This window comes from Sminthopsis crassicaudata, chromosome 3 (assembly GCF_048593235.1).
Source record: "Sminthopsis crassicaudata isolate SCR6 chromosome 3, ASM4859323v1, whole genome shotgun sequence".
Lineage (NCBI taxonomy): Eukaryota > Metazoa > Chordata > Mammalia > Dasyuromorphia > Dasyuridae > Sminthopsis > Sminthopsis crassicaudata.
The window spans coordinates 480717465-480741688 of NC_133619.1; the positions used below are offsets into that span (position 1 = coordinate 480717465).

The 24224-nt window shown below is 35.1% G+C and overlaps 1 protein-coding gene across 5 annotated transcripts in view; it reads right to left on the reverse strand.

Moving 5' to 3' along the window:
- Window positions 1-17655: 17655 nt before the first annotated feature.
- Window positions 17656-24224, reverse strand: part of CDK8 (cyclin dependent kinase 8) — a 123501-nt gene continuing 116932 nt past the window's right edge. For 4 of the 5 annotated variants that reach the window (XM_074303614.1, XM_074303613.1, XM_074303611.1 and 1 more), the window contains 4 exons: window positions 22456-22553; window positions 21359-21437; window positions 21082-21240; window positions 17656-18486 (listed from right to left, as the gene is read on the reverse strand). In XM_074303614.1, the coding sequence (XP_074159715.1) occupies window positions 18361-18486; window positions 21082-21240; window positions 21359-21437; window positions 22456-22553 (462 nt within the window). In that variant the 3' untranslated portion in view covers window positions 17656-18360. The remainder of the gene's footprint in view (window positions 18487-21081; window positions 21241-21358; window positions 21438-22455; window positions 22554-24224) is intronic. The other variant, XM_074303612.1, reaches the window with a different exon arrangement.

Here is a 24224-nt window from a genome sequence, read left to right on the forward strand (position 1 = left end):
AAAGATTTGCTTTTTCAGTGCCTAGTGTTAATTTGGCTGAGCCTTATAAAAGATATGAATGGACAGTTTTGCCACAGGGAATGAAAAACAGCCCTACTATGTGCCAAATGTATGTTGCAGCTGCTCTTGCTCCAGTAAGAAAAGCCTTTCCAAAAGTAATATTGTTACATTATATGGATGATATTTTGGGATGTGCACCTGAGGAACAAATGTTAGAGGCATGTCTACAAAGGACCATGGAAACATTAAAGTACTACAAACTGCATATAGCTACAGAAAAAATTCAAAGACATGCTCCTTTTCAATATTTAGGATATGAAGTATATCCTAAGGTGCTTACAGTACAAAAACTCTCCTTAAGAACAGAGAAGTTGAACACCTTAAATGACTTTCAAAAATTAATAGGAGATATCCAATGGATGCGTCCAGTGTTAGGCTTAACTACCAATCAACTACAACCACTATATGACATTTTAAGGGGAGACAGTGCTTTAAATTCACCACGCCAGCTTACAAAAGAAGCACAAAAGGCTTTGAGAGAAGTTGAACTGGCTTTATCCAACGTGGTTGAAAGAGTCACTCAAAAACCCTTGGAAATATCAGTTTTTGCTACAAAAGAGGCACCCACAGCAGTCCTTCACCAAGGAGACAGAGTGATTGAGTGGGTGAACCTCCCAGCACAACCAGAACAAAGCCTTACACCTTACCCAGTGCTTGTGGCTAGGATTTTATTAAAGGCTATTAAGAGAGTAACACAATTATCTGGGATAAGTCCTGAAAAAATATACACATTCTATACTAACGCACAGATTAATGTATGCTGTGAGACCATCCCAGAATGGCAAATTTTATTAGCCACCGCTCCAAATTTTGCACATGGATCTCCATTAAAGATTACCCGGCTACTACATAATTGGCGATGGATTTTTGAAGAAAAGGTTTCTAAGGTTCCTCTTAAAGGACCAACCATCTTTACAGATGCCTCCAAAGAAAATATTTGTGCCATATACTCTCATGATTTAACCATAAAGAGAGTAATCAGGACTCCTTTTCAATCCACTCAACAGAATGAATTATTTGCTATCATGCTAGCTCTCACTTATTACCCAGGAGACATAAATATAATTACTGATTCAGCCTATTCAGTAGGTGTAGTACAAAGAATTGCCACAGCCCAAATAAAATTTGCAGCCTCCAATATTTATCAGCTCTTTAAGGAACTTCAAGAGCAAGTGAGAAAACATCCAGGCAAGATTTATATCTTGCATGTCCACTCACATAGTGGACTTCCAGGTCCCATTTTTGATGGAAATTCAAAGGCAGATAGCCTTCTAACCATGTTAGCCAGTAGTCCTTTATTTCAGGAAGCACAAGAATCTCATTCTAAATATCATCAGGCTGCTCGAGCTTTACGTTTACAATTTGGAATCACAAGAGAGGAAGCTAGGAGCATAGTAAAAAGCTGTACAGCTTGTCTTCCTTTCCATGCTCCTACACTCCCTCCAGGGAAGAATCCTCGTGGTTTGAGACCCAATGAAATCTGGCAAATGGATGTGACCCATTATAAATCTTTTGGTCGTCTATCTTTTATTCATGTCGTGGTAGACACCTTTTCAGGATTCACATTTGCAATGCCAGCAGCAAAAGAGACAGCCCGAGTGGTCACTGAATTCCTTATACAGGCTTTTGCAATTATGGGTGTGCCACAAGCAATAAAAACAGACAATGGACCTGCATATACGTCCAAACATTTTACACACTTTTGTGCACAGTATAAGATTTTACATACCACGGGCATACCCTTTAATCCTCAAGGGCAGGCAATAGTAGAGAGAAGAAACAGAGATATTAAGACACTCCTCCAAAAACAAAAGAAAGGGGGAGCCACAGGTAGCCCTAGGGAACTTCTAAATTTAGTTCTCTATACCATTAATTTTCTAATTTTTGACAAAGATGCACTGGCTCCGGCAGACAGGTTTTATAACCCACCAGAAGGGCAGTGTCCAGTGCGAGCAGCTCCACTGTCCTTAGATAATCGCCAGGTGATGTGGAGAGATCCAGAAAGTGGTGAATGGAAGGGACCAGATAGGTTAACTGCCTGGGGGAGAGGGTTTGCTTGTATTTCTTCAGCAGGAGAAGGAATCAGATGGGTGCCAACGAGTCATATTCGCCTTGTCCATCAGAGAGAGACAGAAAAAGAAAAAGGCCTCAAAATAAAGGAGAAGATCTAAGAAACATCTGACACTGAAAGAGCATGGATAATAAGAAGACTGTTAAAGAACTTTAAAAACCAGCAGGAATCATTGGACTTCCTCACACAAGATGAGACTAATGGACAATGGACTTATGGACATTTATAAATTTTCAATTTATGATTATGTTATATACTTCTAGCATGTGTTACGTTACTATGTTACTATGTGCTTATGTAATTTATGTAATTATCTGTAATACTTCCCATATTGATGGATTTATGTTTCAAGGTCATGACTGTCCTATGTTCTAAATCAAAAGAAAGGGGGAGATGTTAGGATTACTAAGTGAGAACTGAGGTTTTCTGGACAATTACAAGGTGAGAACTCAGGTTGACTTGATAGAGGGGGCAAGCTCATTGGCTGGGGTGGTTCTTCCCAGAAGCCCTTGCATTATCCCACGCCCATTCTCTGGGAGAATAAAAGAGAGGACTCTCAGAGAAAGAAGAAGACTCTCTGCATTACATCAGGCCTGACGGGGCTCTCTGAAGGAAGGGAAGTCACTTCTCTGGACAAGAGTTAACAGCAACTACATGGAGACAACGGTTCACTACAGGAAGAAGAATCTGTTGGAGAGATTTGAGTAGAAGACACAGCAGATCTCTTCCCAGAGAGTGATCCGGCAGCTTCTGGAGACGACAGCTCGCTACATTTGTCTCCAGAAGCTGCTGGATTGCTCTCTGGGAAGAGATCTGCTGTGTCTACTCAAATCTCTCAGACAGATTCTTCTTCCTGTAACGAACCGTTGTCTCCAGGCAGTTGCTGTTAACTCTTGTCCTTAGAAGTGACTTCCCTTCCTGCAGAGAGCCCCGTCAGGCCTGATGTAATGCAGAGAGTCTTCTTCTTTCTCTGAGAGTCCTCTCTTTTATTCTCCCAGAGAATGGGCGTGGGATAATGCAAGGGCTTCTGGGAAGAACCACCCCAGCCAATGAGCTTGCCCCCTCTATCAAGTCAACCTGAGTTCTCACCTTGTAATTGTCCAGAAAACCTCAGTTCTCACTTAGTAATCCTAACAGTATCTAGAATATACTGTAATATATTTAACATGTATAAGACTGCCTGCCATCTGGGGGAGGGGGTTGGGGGAGGAAGGGAAAAAATCTGAATAGAATTAAGTGCAAGGGATAATGTTGTAAAAAATTACCCATGCATATGTACTGTCAAAAAAAAAGTTATAATTATAAAATAAAACAAAAATTAAAAAAAAATTAAATGAGAGAGATGGAAGAAAAAATTTAAAAATAAAGCCATCCAAGAAAAACAAGATTATGTAAAAAAGGTAACCAATTAGAAAATAAGATACAGAATCTTATAGGAGAAAATAATTCTTTGAAAATTAGAATTGGCCAAGAGGAAGCCAATGAAACTATAAGGGACCAAGAAATAATAAAACAAAACATAAAGAATGAAAAAATAAAACAATGTGAAACATGAGAAAAACAATAGATTTGGAGAACAGATCAAGAAGAGAAAAATGTAAAAATAATTGGACTATCTGAAAGCTGAGACCAAAAAAAGAACTTTGACTCAATAATGCAAGAAATAATTCAAAAAAATTGTCCTGGAGTGATAGAACAGGAGGGGAAAGTAGAAACAGAAAAAAATCCACTAATCACCAACCTCAAAGAGATCTTTTGTGGAAAATATATAAGAATACTACTGCCAAATTTCGAAACCTCCTGATCAAAGAGAAAATTTCACAAGAAATAAAACAAACAAAAAATTCAAATATACAGGAGCTATATTCAGAATTGTACAGGATTTAGCAACCACAATAAAAGACCTCAGGTCCTGGAATTATATATATTGTCAATCAAAAGAACAAGGTCTATGGCCAAAAAATGTCATATCCAATTAAATTATCCATAATATTAGATTAAAAAATGGACATTCAATGAGCGTGCTGATTTTCAGGACTGTCCCACCCAAACCCAAATTTAACAGAAAATTTAACATAAAAGACCCAATATCAAAGATTAATTTCAAGGAACTTAACATGGACAAATTATTTTATACATGAAAATGTATAACACATTTATGATTGACTTCAATAATTGGTTGGCTCAAAACAAAGATTGGGACAGAGTTGAGTATGATCTGACTTTAAAAAGCAAAACTGTCTAGGAAAAGGTAAAAATAGTAATTGTGTTATACAAATGAGGTTCAGAAGAATGAGACACAGAGGCATTAGAGGGGGAGGAGGGCTTGTAGTCCTGAAAATCTACTTACATCAGGAATGAGTTTAATAGGGAACATTATACACATATCATGAAGGGTATAGCATCCTCCAAAATCTACAGAGAAATAAGCAATGGGGATGGATGGAAGGAATAGGATAAAATGGGGTATAAAAGGATGAGTAGATTTATGACAGTAGGACAAGATACATAAATTACTGGGCAAGAGATAGAGGATAAGGTGGGATACAGAAGGATATGAAGGGTGATGGTAGTGGGACAAGGTGTACAGATTAACAGGAAAGGGATAAAGAGGTGGAAAGGGTAGCATAAGATAAAGTGGGAATACAGTAGAGTTTTTTAATTAATTGGAATAGGATAAGGTGTATAAATAAATGGGAATGGGATGAAGAGGGAAGAAAAGGATGAGGGGGAAAGATAAGGATCTATGAGTAGGGAGAAGTTAAATAATAGCAAAGTAAATTAAGGAGCAAAATTAAAGTAGAAGAGTTAACAGGGATAGAAAATAAGAGATATACAGAAACACTACCACAAGGATCAAAAGTAGAATTTACTAGAAAAAAGTAGAGATAGTAATCATTGATCATAGACAAAAACAAACAAAGATTCAATCAAGAGAGAAATCTACATTATATATCAGGCATGTTATTATTGTTTTAGATGTATGTTTCATTTGTGTCTGAGTATACGTGGCATATATGTATGTAAGTTTATGATGTGTGTGGGTCTGTAGATAGAGATACACACACACATATATGTATATTAACTATAGACTGCTTAGGGGAGCTTAGGGGAATGAAAGGAGAAAAAATAATAAAGTAAAAAGTGTTTAGAAGAAGAAAAAAAAAGAATAATTTACTAAGGAAGCAAAAGAAGGACATCATGAATGTAATTTTTTCTACTGTAATATATACTTTTTTGAAATGGAAATTATTTTTTATATATTTTGAATCCTCCGTGATGTTCTGCTGAACATATGCAAAAATTTATTTTGATTTTTAAAAAATTTTATTTTTCTCTCTTTTTTCTATTATTCTTTTAACATTTTGTATTTTATTCAATAATTTTTTAAAAAAAGTTCATTTCCTATTCCTTCTAAGTATCAAAATGTTCAATAATAATAAAAGCAATATATCATATTCTTTGGCAGTTGCTAGGATCTTTTCCTTTGCTTCCCCAAAACTTTTTCTGCCTTTTCCATCTCTAAAATGTTCCAAATGAAAAGACCCTTAAAAAGTTAGGAAACCTTCCCCCCCCAATGGGTAAAACATTATGAAACTGTCAATTACTGACTTAATTTCTCATAAGAATTATTATGGAGAATTAAATAGTTATAGATTGCCCTTTGACAAAATTACACATTAGGGATATGTGTCTGGAGTCAGAGGACTTGGTTTCAAATATTTACTTTTTGCATGGTCTTTGGTCTCAATTTTATCTTCCTCTTATGGATAAAATGAGGGGATTAGATTAGATGGCCTCTAAGGTTCTTCTCTCCTCTAAATCTATGAAGCTATGATCCTATGACTATGTGATGATGTGGATGGGAGAATTATAAGCATAAATTTGTGTTTATAGGTCAATTTTTTTAAGTAGAAATATGTCTTTGGTATTATAAACTGATGGGAAAATAAGATCCACAAATATTTGCTTTACAATACAATTGTAAAGAATGTATCATTTGTTTTTATTATGATTGCAATGGGATATTATTGTGCTGTAAGAAATGACAAGCAAAAGAATTTCAAAAAAAAGTTAAAAGACTTGTATGAACTGAGACAAAATGAAGTGAGCAGAACCAGGAAAATATTGCACACAGTAACAACAATATTGTATATTGAAGAACTGTGAATGACTTTAAATTAGTCTCAGAAATAAAATAATCCAAGACAAACCCAAAGGACTCATGATGAAAAATGTTATTTGCCTCTAAAGAAAGAATTGGTGTTGTTAAAATACAGACCAAAGGATACTATTTTTTCACCTAATTTATTTATTCTGATGTTTGAATTTTCTCACACAAAATCACTAACATAGAAATGTTTTACATGATTGCATGTCTATAACTTATATAGGATTACTTACTTTCAGGGAACAGGGGAGGGAGAAGTAGAACTTGGAACTCAAAACTTTTCTAAAAAATGTTATGTCAAAAATTGTTTTTACATGTATTAGGGGAAAATAAAATATTTAAAACTAAAAAAAAAGTTTTGTTTCTTGTTCTACATCTTTCAAATTCTTTTTCATATCTTATTGTTATATCTAGCATTTTTAGTACACTATTGAATACTAATGGATATCCTTGCTTCACTTTTTATATACACACACACATATACACCCATATGTTTCCTATCCCTGCTGACTCTTTCATTAAATTCTGCTCCATCATTTGACTTAATATTACTTAACCTTTCCCCACCCATGGATTCCTCTCGTCTTCTTCCCTTACCCTTTGCTTCCCCATCTGTCCATCCCTCCCCCCTTATTTCTTTATAGATTTTGGAGGATGCTATTCATGGTATATTTGTATTGTTGCCTATTGAACCCATTCCCAATGTGAGTAAGTTTTTCAGAACTATGAACCCTTCTTCCCCTCTAATGTTTCTGTGTTTATTCTTCCTCTATACCTCATTTGTATAACATGATTACTATTTTTACCTTTACTCTGCCAATCTTTCTTTTGAACTTTATTATTGATATAAATCTTAAACATAGACTATACATTTCACATGTAGAAAAAAACAAATGATTAGTCCATGTTTAAATGTCCATGTTGAGTTCCTTAAAATTGCTCTTTAATATTTATTCTTACATGTTAAATTTTCTGTTAAATTTGGGTTTGGTTGATAGAAAGTCCTGAAAATCTTCAGGTCCATTGAATATCCATTTTTTCCTCATTGAAAATTATAATTTTGCCTGATATGATATTTTTGGCTATAGCCCTAGCTCTTTTGCTTATCTATAGATATGATTGCAAGATCTGCAATCTTTTATTGTAGCTGTTTTAAGTCTTGTACAATTCTGACTGTAGCTTCAGTGTATTTGAATTTTTTTTTTCTTCTTTCTTGCAATTTTTTTTTTTCCAATCTGGAGGTTTCAAAATTTGGAAATTATATTCTTATGTGTTTTCCACAAAGGATCTCTTTGAGGTGGTAATTGGTAGATTTTTTTCTATTTTTACTTTCCCCTCATGTTCTATCACTCCAGACAATTTTCCAGGATTATTTCCTGTATTATTGCATCAAATTCTCTTTTTGGTCACAACTTTCTGGCAGTCCACTTATTCTTATATTTTCTCTTCTTGATCTGTTCTCCAGATTTATTATTTTTCTTATAAAATGATTCACATTCTGTTCTATTTTCTCATTCTTTATAATTTGTTTTGTTATATCTTGGTCTCTCATAGCTTCACTGGCTTCAGCTTACCTGATTCTAATTTTCAAAGAGTTATTTTCATCTTTGAGACTCTGTACCTCCTTTTCTAATTGGTTAACTTCTTTTCATAATCTTGTTTTTCTTAGATGGTTTAAAATTTTTTTTCTTTAATTTTTCTTCAATGACTCTCATTTGATTTTTGAATTTTTTTTTTTTTTTTTTTTTTTTTTTTACTAAAGTGTCCTCTTCTGAAGGTGAATCCCAGTCTTCCCTGTTCCCACAATATGTTTCAATGGTGGAGTTCTTTCTTCTTTGCCAGTTCATTTTTTTTTTTAAATAAGAGGTATTAGTGTAAAGCACCTCTGATCGTGGGGTAGGGGGAATATGGTGCCTCTAGCTTCCCTTCAACTCTCCCCTCTGACCAGGAATCCCAAACCACAAGTTCCGCCTCCAGCCAAAAGCGCCCCAGGCCAGGTACTTCTGCACTCACCAGGTGATGGCTCCTTCTCACTCAACAGCCCAGCTGGGGTCTGCTGTTCCCAATCAGCTGAGGTTTTCTCTGTCTTCCTGGACTCAAACCCCTTCTGGACAAACAGGACAAGAAGTCTGGGAGATGAAAGTGTCTGTGGTTCCTGCTGAGGCTCCAGTCATACTCAACCAGCTCAAAGGATCCCCGTTTGATGTTTCTGTGGAGTTAGCCTGGTGGGGTTTGCACTTCAAATAGGTTAAGCCTGGCTCGGTCTTTCTTCAGATCTTGTTGAGTTGTATCAGGAGGACCCTTCCTCTGCTCCAAATCTACTTGATTTTTCACCAGTCTATGTTCACCCCAGGTGCAATTTTGTTCTATTTGTGGGAGAAATCTGGAGAATTTGAAATTTACCAACCTGGCATCTTCCCAGAATCCTCCTCCCTTGCTTCATTCTTGATCTTACTGAAAAGACTTCTAGTTTATTCTCATCACAGGTGAGCCTTGCTCTTCATTTTAGAAAGATACTTTTTTTTTTTTTAAAGTTCCATTTATTTCTATGCTTTCTTGTGTTTTTAAGAAATGGATTTTTTACATTTGTTGATATAATCATACTACTTTCTTTTGATTATTGATATTTTCAACAATGCTTATAGTTTTCCTAATATTGAATTAGCCCTGCATTCCTAGCATAGAGGCTAGTCATATTGTTGAGGTGTGGGAATAAGGGAGACAAGATTCCCTCAGCCCGGAGACATGGGTCCAAATGTGAAAGAATTCACGAACCCCAAAATTTGTGGCAAAAAGGAAGTTTTATTGTTCACTAAGAAGCTCTCTCAGAGGGCAAATTCCTAATGAGGAATTTTGCAAAGAGTAAGTTAACAGACTCCTATTTTATGTGTAAATTTTGGCCTGGGGGTTGGGAGGCATTTTGAGCTAATTATCAAACCAAGTTCTCCAACTGAATAACACTGCTTAACTTGGGAAGGATTTGTCTGGGAAAATATGCTTTTTTCCAGAATCTTCAGAGTCTGAGACCCCGAATTTAATTTCAGTGTTCACCCTCATCAATACTGTATGATATTTGTGATATGTTAACAGTAATATCTTTACAAGTATCTAAATGCTTTGCATCAATATTTATTAGGAAAAGTGATCTATAGTTTTCTTTCCCTGTGTGTGTGTGTGCTTTTTTTTTTCCTGGTTTAGGTGTCAAAGATATGTATGTGCCATAAAAGGAACTTGGAAGATTGCCTTTACCAATTATTTCAAACAATTTTTAGAACATTGGAATTAATTGCTCTTTAAATATTTAGGGAGAATCTGTTTCTAAACCTCTAACCCTGAGTTTCTTTTTTCTTTTTTTTTAGGGAGCTAATTTAAGACTTATTCGATTGTTTTTTCCTAAAAGAGGTATATTTAAATATCCTATTTCTTTCTCTGTTAATCTGGGCAATTTGTATTTTTGTAAACATTCATCTAATTCATTTAAATTGTGGGTTTTGTTGGCATAAAGTTGAAGAAAATAGCTCCTAATTGTTTTAATTTCATCTTCATTGGTTGCATATGCACCCTTTTCATTTTTGATATTGGTAATTAGGCTTTCTTTTCTTAAATTAACCAGTAATTTATTTTGTTTGCTTTCATAAAATCTGTTCCCAGTTTTATATATTACTTCAATATTTAACTTATAAATTTATTAATTTCTCCTTTGATTTTTAAGTTTTTTAGTTTGGTGTTTGGGGATTTAAATTTCATCTTTTTTTTTTAGTTTTTTAAATTGCTCCAATTATTTAGAAGCTCAAATTTTTTGGTCTGTTTTTTCCCTTTTTTAATGTAAATTTTTAGAGATAAATTTTCCAATAAGCACATCACAAATTTGCTATATTGTCTCATTATTGGGATTATCTTTAATGAAATTGTTGATTGTTCCTATAATTTATTCATTGACCCACTCATTCTCTAAAATTAATTTCTAATTAATTTTTAATCTATGCTTCAAAAGCAGTTTATTAAATATAATTTCTTATTAAATTATAGCCCCCAAAAGATGCACTTAATATTTCTGCTTTTCTGCATTTGTGAGGGTTTTATGCCCTAATACATAGACAGTTTTTATGAATATGCCATGTACAATAGATAAGTAGGTATGCTCTTTTCTATTCCTAGTCAGTATTCTTCAAGTCCTATCATATCTAGCTTTTCTGAAATTCTACTAATTTTCTTCACTTCTTTTTGTTTTATGGTTAGATTTATCAAGGGCTGAGGGACAGATAAATAGAAGACTCTACTAATATAGTTTTGTTGTCTAATACTTCCTGTAACTCATTTAACATTTGCTTTAAAATTTGGATGCTAAGACTTTTGGTGCATATATGTATTGGACACTAATGTTAATTTACTATTTATGGTATCTTTAAGCCAAATGTAGTTTCCTTGAGCATCACTTTTAATTAGATCTATTTTTGCTTTTGCTTTGTCTGACATCATGATTGTTATCCTGCCTTTTAAAATTTTAGGCAACGCATAAAAATTCTGCTTCAACCTCTTAATTTTGTGTTTCTGCTTCAAATGTTTCAAACAAAATAATTATTGGATTCTGGTTTCTAATTCATTATGTTATCCTCTTCTGTTTTATGGCTGAGTTTGTCTCATTCATTCAATTATGATTGCTGGTTGTGTATTTCCCTCCATCTCATTTTCTTATATTTGCCCTTCTATTTTTTATCCTGTCCCCTCCTCAAAGTCTGTTTTCCTTCTGATCATTACCTTCTTTAATCAATCTTCCTGCTTACCACCTTCCTCTGCTTTCTCCTGGCCCCTTCTCTTCCTACTTCCCTGCTGGATAAGATAAATTTCTATATCCAGCTGTATCAGTATATATATTCTTCCCTCCTCGAATCAGTTCAGATGAGAGGTTCAAGTATTGCCTGCTCCCCTCACCATTATCCTCTTCACTGTAAAAATTCTTCCTTGCTTCCCTTTTATGTGAGATAATTTTCTTCATTTATGTTCTCCCTTTTCTCTTCTCCAATTGAATCCCTCTTTTCACCCCTAGATTTCTCTTAACATACCCATTCTCTTTGTCAAAGTAGATTCCTTTTAATTGTCTTGATGCTGGTAATGTTGTTAGAGATTACATGTATCATATTCCCATATGGGAATGTAAATAGTTTTACCTTATTAGATCCCTTAAGATTTCTCTCATATTTATCTTTTAATGCTTCTCTTGAGTATTGTTTGAATGACAAATTTTTTATTCTTTTCATTAGAAATGCTTGAAGGTCCTTTACTTTATTAAATATCCCTTTTTCTCCTGTAGGATTATACTCAATTCTGTGGTGTAGGTTATTCTTGAAGAAAAAAAAAAAGTTTTGTTGCATAAAGAATATCATATTCTAAGCCCTCCACCACTTTATAGTGTTAGCTGCTGAACCTTGGATGATCCTGACTGTGGCTGCATGGCATTTCTATGTTTTGAGGTTTTTTTTTTTTTGTTTTTTTTTTCCCCCTGGCTATTGGCAATATTTTCTCCTTGACCTGGAAGCTCTGAAATTTGGCTATAGCTTTCTTGAGAGTTTTTATTCTGGGATGTATTTCAGGAAGTCACTGGTGGGCTCTCTCAATTTCTACTTTGCCCTTTGGTTCTAAGATATCTTCATAATTTTCTTTTATAATTTCTTGAAATGTGATATCTGAACTTTTCTGATCAAATCTTTCAAGTAGTCCAATAATTATTAAATTATCTTTTCTTAATCTGTTTTCTAGTTCAGTTGTTTTTTCCAATGAGATATTTACCATTTTCTTTTATTTGTCATAATTTTCTTGTATAACATGCTACTTCCATCATTTCTGTGCACCATTCTCCCAGTCACCCTTACTCTAAGGTTTATAGATTTCTGTCTTCTTGAGTTGTTCTGGGCTGTTCCAGATGGCCTTTCTCCTTGCCAAAACAAACTCCCTTATATCCATTATCTCCAGCAGATTGTCCCCTCTATCATTCCAGCTCTCACTGATCTTCAACCTTTCCCTGCCCACTGGATGCCTCCACACATGCCCCTGTCTTTCCCATCCTCTCCTCACTTAATCCATCTCTGCTGCCTAAAATTCCACATTTGCAGCTACACTTCTTGAAAAGACATCCAAAACAAGCGTCTCCACTACTCCTCTCACTGTTCTTAACTCTACACAGGTTGAATTCTGACTCATTTAACTAGAACTGTTGTCTTCAAAGTTGCAATTATTTTTTTTAATAGCCAAATCCTATGATTTTTCAACCTACATCATTTTTTACTTTTCTGCACCCTATACTGTTGATCACCACCTTCTTGATATTCTTTTCTCTCTACTCTCTCCTGATTCTTCTATCTTTGTAGATAGGTCTACATCTTTGCTAGGTCTTCATCTAGGTCCTGCCCATTGACCATGAGTATGCCTTTTCTTTTCCCTCTAAACTATTTGACTTAGTAATCTCATCAACTCTCATGGAATCAATTATCATCTCTATGCTAATGCTTTTCAAAACTACTTATTCAGCCCTACCCTCTCTACTGTCCTCTAGATTCCCATCTACACTGGTTTTAGGATATCTCAAACTGTATGTCCTACAGACACATTAAACTCAAACTTGTCCAGAACTGAACTCATCATTCCTCCCAAACACTCCCCTTTCCAAACTCCCTCTCTCACAATCTATAATCCAGACATGTCACTATCACCTTTGTAACATCTCAAATATGTCCCTTTTCTCTTCTGATTGAGCGACCATCTTGGTTCAGAGGGTCTCATCTCTTCAGATCAGGACTATTGCAATAGCCTGCTAGTGGGTATGCCTGCCACAATTTTCTCCCCTTTCCAGTTCATCCTCCACTCAGCTACCAAAGTGATTTTGCTAAAGTGCAGGTCTAATCACGTCACTCACCCAATTCAACAAACTCCAAGCTTCTTCTCACCTCTGGAATCAAATATAAAATCCTCTATTTGGCCTTCAATGTTGGTCTTACACTTTAGTCTCTTTCCTCTACAAGGGACTCTTCAATTCAGTAATACTGGTCTTGATGTTCTCTGAAAGATGCTTGGCCCCCCAATTCTAAGCATTTTCAACAGCTATGCCTTGTGCACAGGATGCTTTCCCTTTTCATCTCTGCTTTCTGGATACAACTGGCTTCCTTCAAGTCTCACCACTTAAAATTTTAGCTACTATAGGCTTTCACAATCCCTCTCAGTTCTATTGCCTTTCCTCTGTTCCTTATTTTCTAATTATTATGTATATAGTTCATCCATAAATAATCCAATAAAAGTCTGCTGACTAATACCAACCCGGTACAATTTAATATTAACTTAAGATATTTATTATGAGAAGAACATAGCAAATTTCAATAGATCCTAAAATAGGAGCCGAAAAACACACACTCACATTACAAAAAAAAAGAAAAAAAAATGTGCACATGTACACATACATCTTTTCCAACTAAAAGAATAAAATGTCAAGACGTGTTTATTTATTACCTAGTTGATTCACTACTAGTATTCTGCAATGATGAGGTAAACTAAATTACATTAGCTAAATAATAAAAAAGTATTGAACAGAGATGGCAAAAATCACAGAATTTTAAAAATTGGTTACATATGTAACACAGCAAATATTTTATTTCTCCCTAATTGATTTTGCTACCCCAATCCTGGTAACGACTGTTCCAGATCTTGACACTCAAGCCTCCTATAGAACCACTGTTTATGAGGACTTTGTCTATTACTTCAGGGGGGGGGGGGGAGGGAGAGGGAGAGAAATGAAGCCATTTGCTAAAAACTTTCTTTATTCTTCTTGTCCTTATTTCACATCATTCAGTTATTTTATCTTTTGCCATCTTTTCTGTCATTCAAGTCTTGGATGGATCAATGGTCCTCCTGACAAAAGACAATCCCTCTGCATATACCACTGGTCCCATCTCCTCCTAATTTCTTCAGCAAATTGCCTGAACTTAGCCCAATTCTCTGTCTTCAATCTTTCCCTGTTTAGTGACTCCTTCCCACTTCCCTACAATGTCTGTCTCCCCTATCATTAAAATAATCTTCATGTGATTTTACTATCCCTGCTAACTTTTCTCAAACTTTTGAAACCTGTGTTTTCCATGCCACCTGGCTTCCAAGTTTTTCATTTAACTCAATTGCCCTGTTCAAAGGTACCAGTAATCTCTTTGCCAAATCTCAAGGAACAGCAAGGAGAGCAGCTTTGCTAGATCAGGAAGTGTGAGGAGATTGGAAGCACAGGAAGGGGCCAGATTATGGAGTTAAGTATCATAGAACTTGATATATTTTCTTGATCATGCTTCTTTACCTCTTTGGAGAACTTGGGACTGTTGATCACACTCTCCTTTCTCTACCACACATTCTCCTGGTCATTCTGGTCTAACCACGCAATCTCCTTTGCAGGCTGTTCCTCATGGTCACAGCCATAATGGATGTACTCTATCTTGATTATATTTTCTTTTTTTCTATATTATCTCCTTTAATTTCACCAGTTCCCTTGGGTTCAATTGTCATCTCTATGTAGGTGGTTCTAAAATCTATATGTCTAATCTTAGTTTCTCTCCCAAGCTGTAGTCCTGTAGTATCATTACCCGACTTTTAGACATTGCAAGTATTTTCTTACTTCAAGATATCTTCCACTTTGCTATTAATTTTTCCTAAATGTGGCTATGACCACTCTATCTTCCTTTTCAGTGAGCACCAGGATCATTATCAAGAGATCAAACAAAAAGTTCTATGGCACTGAAAGATCTTCATAACCTAGTTCTCTTTCCATTCTCTTCGCACTTGATCTCACGCCTGGATCACGTCCATGATCCAGAAAAGTTGATCTATTCAAATAAGACATTATATCTCCTGTATTTGGTATACCTCTGCACTGCCAATTCTTATTTGCTTATAATGTTCCTCCTCCTTACTTCTGTCTCATACTTGACTTGCTTCACAAGATTCAGTTCAAATCCTACCCTTTTTTAGGAGGCTTTTTCTAGCTCTTGTTTCTCTCTAATCTCAGGTACTTTCTTCTCTCAGATTACCTTCCATTTATTCTGTATCTTATATGGTGCAATATAACTTACCCTGAAAATACTTGGTTATTTACTTATAGTCTCTTCCATTAGAATGTATGCTCAATGAGGTCAGAGATTGTGTTTTTGCTTTTCTTTGTGTCTCCAGGGCTTAGTATAGTACCTGCAACTTTATGGAATTTGTTCTTTTCTTTTCTTTTGGTTGAGCCAAAAAGGCTTATTTCAAAGGCAACATACTAATTTGCTATCAACTAGCATTAATACTGGTTGTTAGTTTAAACATTTAATAAATGCTTATTCACTGGTTGACTGACACCAGGGTGGGATTACAAATGGCTTCATGAAGAAAGAACCTAACACTACTAGATTTTAAAGAATTGTTAAGAATTCAACAGGTCCAGATAAGTGGTGAAAACATTCTAATATAGTGAATAGTGAGAACAAAAGATTCAAAGTAAGAAAATGAGAGCATAAGCAGAGCTGAAGCATAAGACAGGTGAGAGAAAAGATGTTTTAAAGCTACAAAGATAGGATGGTTCCAGATTCTAGAGGATTCTGAATGCCAGGCAACAGAATATGGATTTTACTCAGCAGACAATAAAGCATCAACTAAAATTTTTGAACACAAAAGTGATATGATTAAATCTATGCATAAGGAAGATGTCAAGCATAGGTTTGAAAAATGAATTAGGAAGATAAGAATATACATAGGTGATAAGAACCTGAACTATGAGGGTAGCAAAAGGAATCAAAATTCCTTTTTTGAGGAGGATATTATATGGCTCCTACAAAAAAAGCTGGTGTTTTATACCAACAAAATTATGTTCAGTTCAAAAGAAGTATGATGTATCATGCTAGAAATGTATAGATCATTGTACATTTAAAATCTGGTCCATGTACCTCTTGTATTCAGGAAATCAGAATTTTAGGGAGATGATTCTAATTTGAGTTGTAATTTTGCTGGCATTAGAACACAACAAAAATTGTGCTAAATCATATAAGTCAATAAACATTTATTAATCATCTAGTATATGTCAGGCATTGTGCTAACTGCTGAGGATACAAAAAGAGACAGAAGAGAAGTCTCTATCCTTGAGGAGCTCACAATATGCAACTGATAATAAACAAAATAAGCTATGAACATAATAAATTATTTTGAAGTAATCAACAGGGGAAGGCAGTAGAACTAAGAGGGATTAGAAAAGTTTCCTACAGAAGGTGGGAATTTAGTTGGAACTTCAGGAAAGCCAGAAGGTGGAGATGAAGAGGGGAGGCATTTCAGGCAAAGAGGATTGCTAGTGAAGACATCTGGAATTTCTTGCTGGAATTATAGCAAGAAAGCCAATGTTACTGAATCACAGTGTGTATGTGTGAGGCATTGGGGGAAAAAGATATAAGAAAACTAGGTTATAAAGGGCTTTGAATGCCAAAAAAGGATTTTGCACTTGAGCCTGGACATGACAGGAAGTCACTGGAGTTAAACAAACCTATGTTTAGCAGCCCAATGGCTAGACTGAAGTGGAGAGAGACTCAAGGCAGGAGACCTATCAGCAGGCTATTGTAGAAATCCATGGGTGAAGAGTTGAATGCCTAAACCAGGGTGAGTATCAGAGGAGTGAAGAGGGCATATCTGAGAGATGTTACAAAGGTGAAATCAATAGGCAAGAGATTAGATATATGAGGGTGAGAGAAGTTGAAGATGACACATAGACTGTGAGCCTATGGGACTTGAGGGATGGTTGGTGCCCTTGACAGTAAAAAGGAAAAGATAACAAAGTCAATTTGGGATAATTATTACACTATATTTAGAAATAGTTTACTTAAATATTAAAAAAGGAAGACAAATAACATCATTTTCAGATTTATGAAAAATAAATTTATTACATAACACCTTGTTTTTAACAATGTTCAATTTTTTTCCTCAGAATACTTGCGTCATTCATGTAAAATAGTTTGATACAGTACGTTGTATGTTATAGTTTTTTTCCTCATAAATTCTAAGGCTCTCCTACTCCTTTCTCCTTTGCTGAAGTAAGGGCACCCTAAGTAACGTGCGAACAAGTTTTAAGAAAGAAAAGTAAATGAACAAAATTTTAATTCCACTACACCAAGTCAGCTCTGAAAATCAGGACAAAATATCTGAATGGATGCCGCACCTTTTAAAAGGAAGTTATCACCTCATGCTTTTTCATCTCAAAGCATGCTCACAATCAGCAACACCAACAGAAAAAAAATAAAACACTGTCTATGACAATCTTTTTAGTTTGTTTGCTAAACCAAACAGATTTATATCAATGACAACATACTTATTTACTATCGAATAGCAGCTTTAATACCAGTCAAGTCATCGATTTAAAAAACAAAAAACAAATTCATAGGTTGGAAATTAATCTTTGGGAGTTCTGAAATCTGCTGGAAAAATTGCGTGGCTTTATGTACTTTGAAAAAAATGTACTAATTTTGTTGGTCAAAAACACTGATCATGTGGAAAATGAATCAACCCATTGAAAAGACTAAAAAGAAATATATATCAAAATAATCTCAATCTGAATCTTGATTATTTTGTTGGTTTTTGTTGTTGTTAACATATACTGTTTGTTTCAAGTACCAGTTAAAGGATTTTGCGTACTATTGGTCAGATAATGTTACATCGAGAGAATTCACCACATACAACAAGGAATGCCTGCCCCTAGCACATTTCACAGCTTCAATTGCTACAGACTGTCACTGAAAAAATGCATTGGTCAGTCTGAACCATGTCAAGTAAACTATGGAAGTAGCATATCCACAACACAAACTGTGCTAGCACTTTCTTTTCAAGTCTAACTCCAAAACAGGTAACATTTGCAAGCCACTACTCCAATCTGTGAAAAGTGGTAGAACTTGGCTATTGGACATTTTGAAGGTGTGGTTGTACAGTACATTCGCATGGCCCATACCAGGTTCCAGGCAGAGAGCTGCATGGTCAGTCCTGCAGCATTAGCAACAGTGCATTGACATTATTCAGATGCAGCTCAGTACCGGTGTGTCTGATGTGAGTACTGTGGAGGCTGCTGGGAGGTAGTTGAATATCCCATGCTGCTCTGTGGCTGTGATGTGCTTGGTCCAGGGTTGGGATAGGCAGCATGTGGATTGGAACGCTAGGAAAGGAGGCAAAAGGCAAAAGGAATGAGTAAAGTGAGTAAGCAATATGCAGTTGTCATACCCTAAAATGATACTGCTCACGGATTCCCAATGAAATGTGTTCACAAATCTCTGCTGAATCAAGGGTTTAGAAGTGACTTTTAGTACTAGCATTAATATTTTGCAACTTATGCTTTAGATTTCCTTTTTGGATTCATTAAACACACTTTGTTGGAGAGATTTAAAAAGTCTCCATTACAAGGTAATGCCTTAGTGAACAATAACAATAGCCAAAGACAGGGCCATCCCTGGTTTCCCCTTCAACTCCTGGATGCTCCTTTTTTGGTGTGCTCCCAAAGCACTGGACCCCAAGAAGAGGTTTTACTTACTTACCATTACTATCCTACCTCCAAGATCCAGAACTTTTAAGTTCCTCTTGCTGAATTCAATCTCACCTTCTGTTTCAATACTTCTATACCTATTCTTTGTATATACATATTACTATGCCAGCCTGTCTCCCACTCTTCCATATTCTCCTAGTTCATCAATCTGTTCTGTCTCTTCTTCCTTTCCTTCAGAATCCTGGCCTGATAGTCAGTACATCCAAACAAACACTATGCTCTGCCTACCCCTAACCCTGGATTTCTATCAGCCCCACCATTATTTGCTCCTACTTACATGCTGCTAAACATTTGCTAAAAAAAATTTACACCACACTGATGACTATCTTCACAAAATAATTATTAGCTGTTTACCGTTTAGAACTTATTATTGCACACTGGCCTGCCACATCTCCTTTATTTTTGCCTCATAGATTTCAAGCTTCCTTCCAAGCACAGAACAATTGATGCTTCCTACAAGAGGCCTGTCCTGTATCCCCAGCTGAAAATAGTCTCTACATATTAAAATTATCTTGTATTTATATTTTATGTGTTTCACTTTAATTTCTTTGTATATACATTGTTACCTACTATAAGATGTAAGGGCTGGGACAATTTAGCTTGCACCTTACTCATTCTCTTAATATTCAAATGAATTATCACCTTAGTGAAACAGATCAAAACCATAAGGGGTTTAATAAATGTCTACTGAATTGATTTGAACGAAATTCTTAATTTTTTATTTTAACTTAATACTTTGCACATTACAGACATTTTTAATATGTACAAATCTTATTTCTTATCCACATCAACCCAAGATAATAAACAAAAGGAGAAAAATAAATATGACACTAGGATTGAAGATACAATGAAAAAGAAAATCTCTCATTGTAGACAGGAACTACTTCATATTTGTCTTAATATTGCCAAATCTAGCAAAGTTCATGACACATAAAAGATACTTAATGAACACTCATTGAAAAGATGATATCTGCAGCATCAATTTATTTTGCTTTGATATACTTTTTCATTTATGAATTTTATTTTCTTAAATTATTTATAAATGTAAAATGATATATTGGAAAGATAAAGGAAGATAAGGCAGAATATGTTAGATTTAGTAACTATAAATAGGAAAACAGAAACAACAAAAGTAATATTTTTGACAGTTCACCTGAGTGATGGGATTTTGTTTTTTCCACTCTACTATAAAAAAAGCTTAGCCATAAAATATTCTGTTTTAAAGAATATTTTACAATATCATTTTAAATTTTGCCAGTAGTTCCCTAGATTTATAAAAAATTCAGATAATTTTTCCCCCCTCAAAATTAACCAACAGAGAAAAGCACTGAAGGGTAAGATTGATAAAAGCCTTCTCTTCTAAACAATACTTTTTAGGGGTTGTAGCATTGCTTTGACTTCATTCCAAGATAATCAACTTAGTAAGGTATAAAGACATTTTTGAGCTAAATAAAGGTGAAAAATGTATCTATCTAGGCAGAGTGAAGGGGAAGAAGAATTAAGCTGTCTTTTGTTGGTAGACCATATATAATCAAATTATTATCCTGAAGTAAAATGGGAGAAGAGTTATACTTTCTGTCTTAACCCAAATAGTAGTTTTTCTCCAACAACTCCCCTTTATTGCAGTTCTGATACCTCCAAAATCAACATCCTAATTCTTAAATAAAACAGTAAACATTTTCTTCCACATGAAGGTTGAATGACCAAGGACTACCAGATAGGGATTTTTGCTAATTAAAATGAACAGGAACGAAACTGATTCTGAAAACAAATCTTAAGAGAAAATAATATACAAGTCATCTGAATAGGAGACATGCCAATACCTAGGCAGGTAGGAGGTACAGGAGATAGAGTGGTTGGTTTAGAATTTGATATGTTCAAATATGATCTAAGATACTTCCCAGCTGTATGACCTCAAGACAAGTCATTTAAATTCTGTCTGCCTAAAGGATAAAATAGTGATAATAATAGTATATGCCTAATAGTTTCTATGAAGATCAAATGAAATAATATTTGTAAAGTGCTTAGTCCAGTGCCTGTCACATATTAAGAACTTTAAAAATGTTTGTTCTCTGTCCCATATGGATAAGGAAAATGTCTAAATGACATGAATTTACAGTATGAAAAATTTATAATGATTTAGTTGCTTCTTTCTGATTATCTCACACAAAACAACCTTATAATGAATCGTATAATTTTAATTTGAAATACCTGATAGTCTGAGGTCATGATCAGTCCACCTGAGGTAGTGGTAGGAGGAACAACTCTCACTTTTTTCAACGGGGGTCCCTGTGCATGACTGCTGTCTTGATTCCCTGGATGACCAGTTCCATTAGTATGGTTATTGCCCTGCTGCTGCTGCTGGTTCTTCTCAATTGGTTAAACAAAAAAATAAATTTCAACTCAGAAGGAGAACAAAAGTCAAGATGTAAAAGGTTAGGGGAAACAATACAATAAAATAAGGTATAAATTGTACTTCAATATTTACTTTGTCTCCCTTGTCATCAGGTTCTTCTTCTGTTAAAAATTCACGTTTAGGATAAGGGATCTGGCAACCTGCAAAAACACTAGCCATAAGAAAACAAATAGTTACTGTCTTTTTATAGATGGGATCAAAGTTCCTGTGCCCTATATGGGGAAAACTGGACTAAACAGTTCCTTTTGGATGCCTCATTTAATTATTTTCTTCCTTCACTATTTTTATAGAAAAGATAGCAAGAGATATTCTCAATGAAACTTTCCTCTGGCTAACAGTTTTTTCTTGTATTGGTATTATAGATACCTGAGCAAGGAAAGACTGATATTGAACTAGCCAAAAATATTTTAATATTAAATTTCAACCATTTTGTATTAAAAAAAAAATACCCACTTTTTATTACTTAAGGAATAAAAGGGAAAAAAAAAAAGTTTTATTTCACACTTTCAAGAAACTTTCAGGTAACTAAGAAATAATTTGAGTCTTTATTTCCAAATACTAAAATTATCATAAGTAGTTTGGAGAATCTAATAAAAACTACAACCAGTAGTCTCAACAGGAATTGGAAAATTTGAACCAATTTTCTTCCAGTCTCCATTAACTTCTTCTTCTCTTAAAACAAACAAACAAACAAACTTCCTCTTCTCTAGATAATATTAGAAATTGCCATCATAATATGGTTCAGGTGTCATAAGATTATCTTTTGTTAAACTGAACTGAACTCCACACTTTTTGGACACTTTAAAATAAAAGATGAGATAGGGAAATGGCACTTGGCATTCCAGAACAGAGAGCTGGGACTTCAGGCCTTGAGCAGAAGTCTGGGAAGATCTATAGCATGAATAATCAACCTGTCAGTGAATAACAGGATTAGTGCTATGACTAATGGGATCAAAGTTTCATAAAGAAAGAGATTAACAAAAATGCCATTTAATTTTAAACCCTTCAAATGGCATCTTGGTCATTAGAGCTCATTTTTAACTTGTCAGAAATCAAGTCTTTCCTTTCTGACCATCTTGGGAATGGCTACTGGAGAGGGGTGACTAGGAGAAAGCATACAAGAAAACCTTTACTTATCATGCTGACAAGATGATAAGTATATCACTTACTCTGATGTAGGAAGTGGATCTTCTAAGAAATAAGGATCCTGCATAGCCTGTTCTGAGGTAATTCGCTTTATTGGGTCCATAGTAAGCAACTTCTGAAGCTGAAACCAAAAGTCACAAAAGAATTGAATATACTGCTCTGAATTTTATGAATGAACACTTATGACTAGACAACCTGACTTTCAGTAATCAAAATCTGAATGCAAAAGGTGCCTATTCATTCAAAGTTAATATACTAAAATTCACAAGTTAGCAATCCAGTGTAATTTCAGGTAATGAGAAGTACACTTAACTGGGAGTCTGGAGACCAGGATCTAACATGAACTCTTCATACACCCTAGCTGCTGCTGTGGTTGTTCATTCAGTCAAATCTGATTCTTCATGAGCCCATGGACCATAGCATATCAGGTTCTTCTATCTTCCACTCTTGTAATGTTGTTCTCTAAAATATATTGTTCTCTGGAAGCAGGTCTCTTGGTTGGGGTTTCCTTGGGGTCTCTGGAGGCACCCTTAGTTTCAGTTCGGAGTAATCACCCCAAATGCAGCCAGGGATTAAAGTCCAAATCCTTTATTGTGTCTTGTCTCTTTTCCTGGGACCCAATTAGCTTTCTTAAAGGCCTATCTCTCTCCTTGGTTCCTGAGAGCTCCTGCCGCTAGTCCTTTGCCTCTGCCAGCTTCTGCCTCTAGCTCCCTCTGAATGTCTCCGAATCCAAAGGTTTGTACTTCAGTTTCCAGCCAGCACAAAGGTGGAAGATGCAATGAATCTGTCTCTTCCTCTGAGAGTGGGCTTGTGTGTCCAGCCCTGAGAGCTTCTTGCTTATATGTTGCACGCTGAGTATACACCAATCATTATATCACTAGGAAACCATTATTTGTTGTATTAAATCACTGTCTCCTCAATTCCACTTACTTAGCACCTTGTAAGAATTCTAACACACTCTCTTTCCAAATTCATCTTCATTGTTTTCATGACACTGTTCATTTCATCATCTGCTGTCCTCTCTTTCGTCTTCAATCTTTACCACAACATCATTTCCAATGAATCCTGTTTTATCATTATGTGGCCAAAGCACTGAAGCTTCAAATTCAATATTTCATCTTTCATTAAATAGCCTGAACTAATTTCTTTAAGTACTGATTGATTTGATATCCATACCTTTCAAGGGACTCTCAAAAATCTTCTCTAGCACAATTCAAAAGCATCAATTCTGAGGAGCTTAACTTTCTTTAGAGTCCCACTGCAATTGCCATACATTACTACTGGAAAAACCACACAATTTGGAATATATCACCTTATCAGCAAAGTGATATTTCTGATTTTTATTATGCTGTACAAATTTGTCATAGCTTTCCTTCTAAAAAGCAAATATCTTTTAATTTTATGGCTGCAGTCACCATCTACAGTCATCTTTGAGCTCAAAAATATAAAATCTGACACTGCTTCCATTATTTTCCTCCTTATATTTGTCAGGAAGTGATGAGACCAGTTGTCCAGATCTTAGTTTTTTTGATGTTATGCTTCAAGCCAGCTTTTATTTACACTCTTTCCTCTTTCATTCTCATCTAAAAGATTCTCAATTCTACTTCGCTTTCTGCCTTCAGAGTGAGATTGTTGATATTTTTCCTGGGAACCTTATTCTGACTTTTGAGTTATCAACCTGACATTTCACACAATATGTACACAATCTGATTAAATAAAATGAGAATATATAGTCTTGTTGAACTCCTTTTCCAATCTTAAACCAATCAGTTGTTCCATGTTTGGTTCTAAC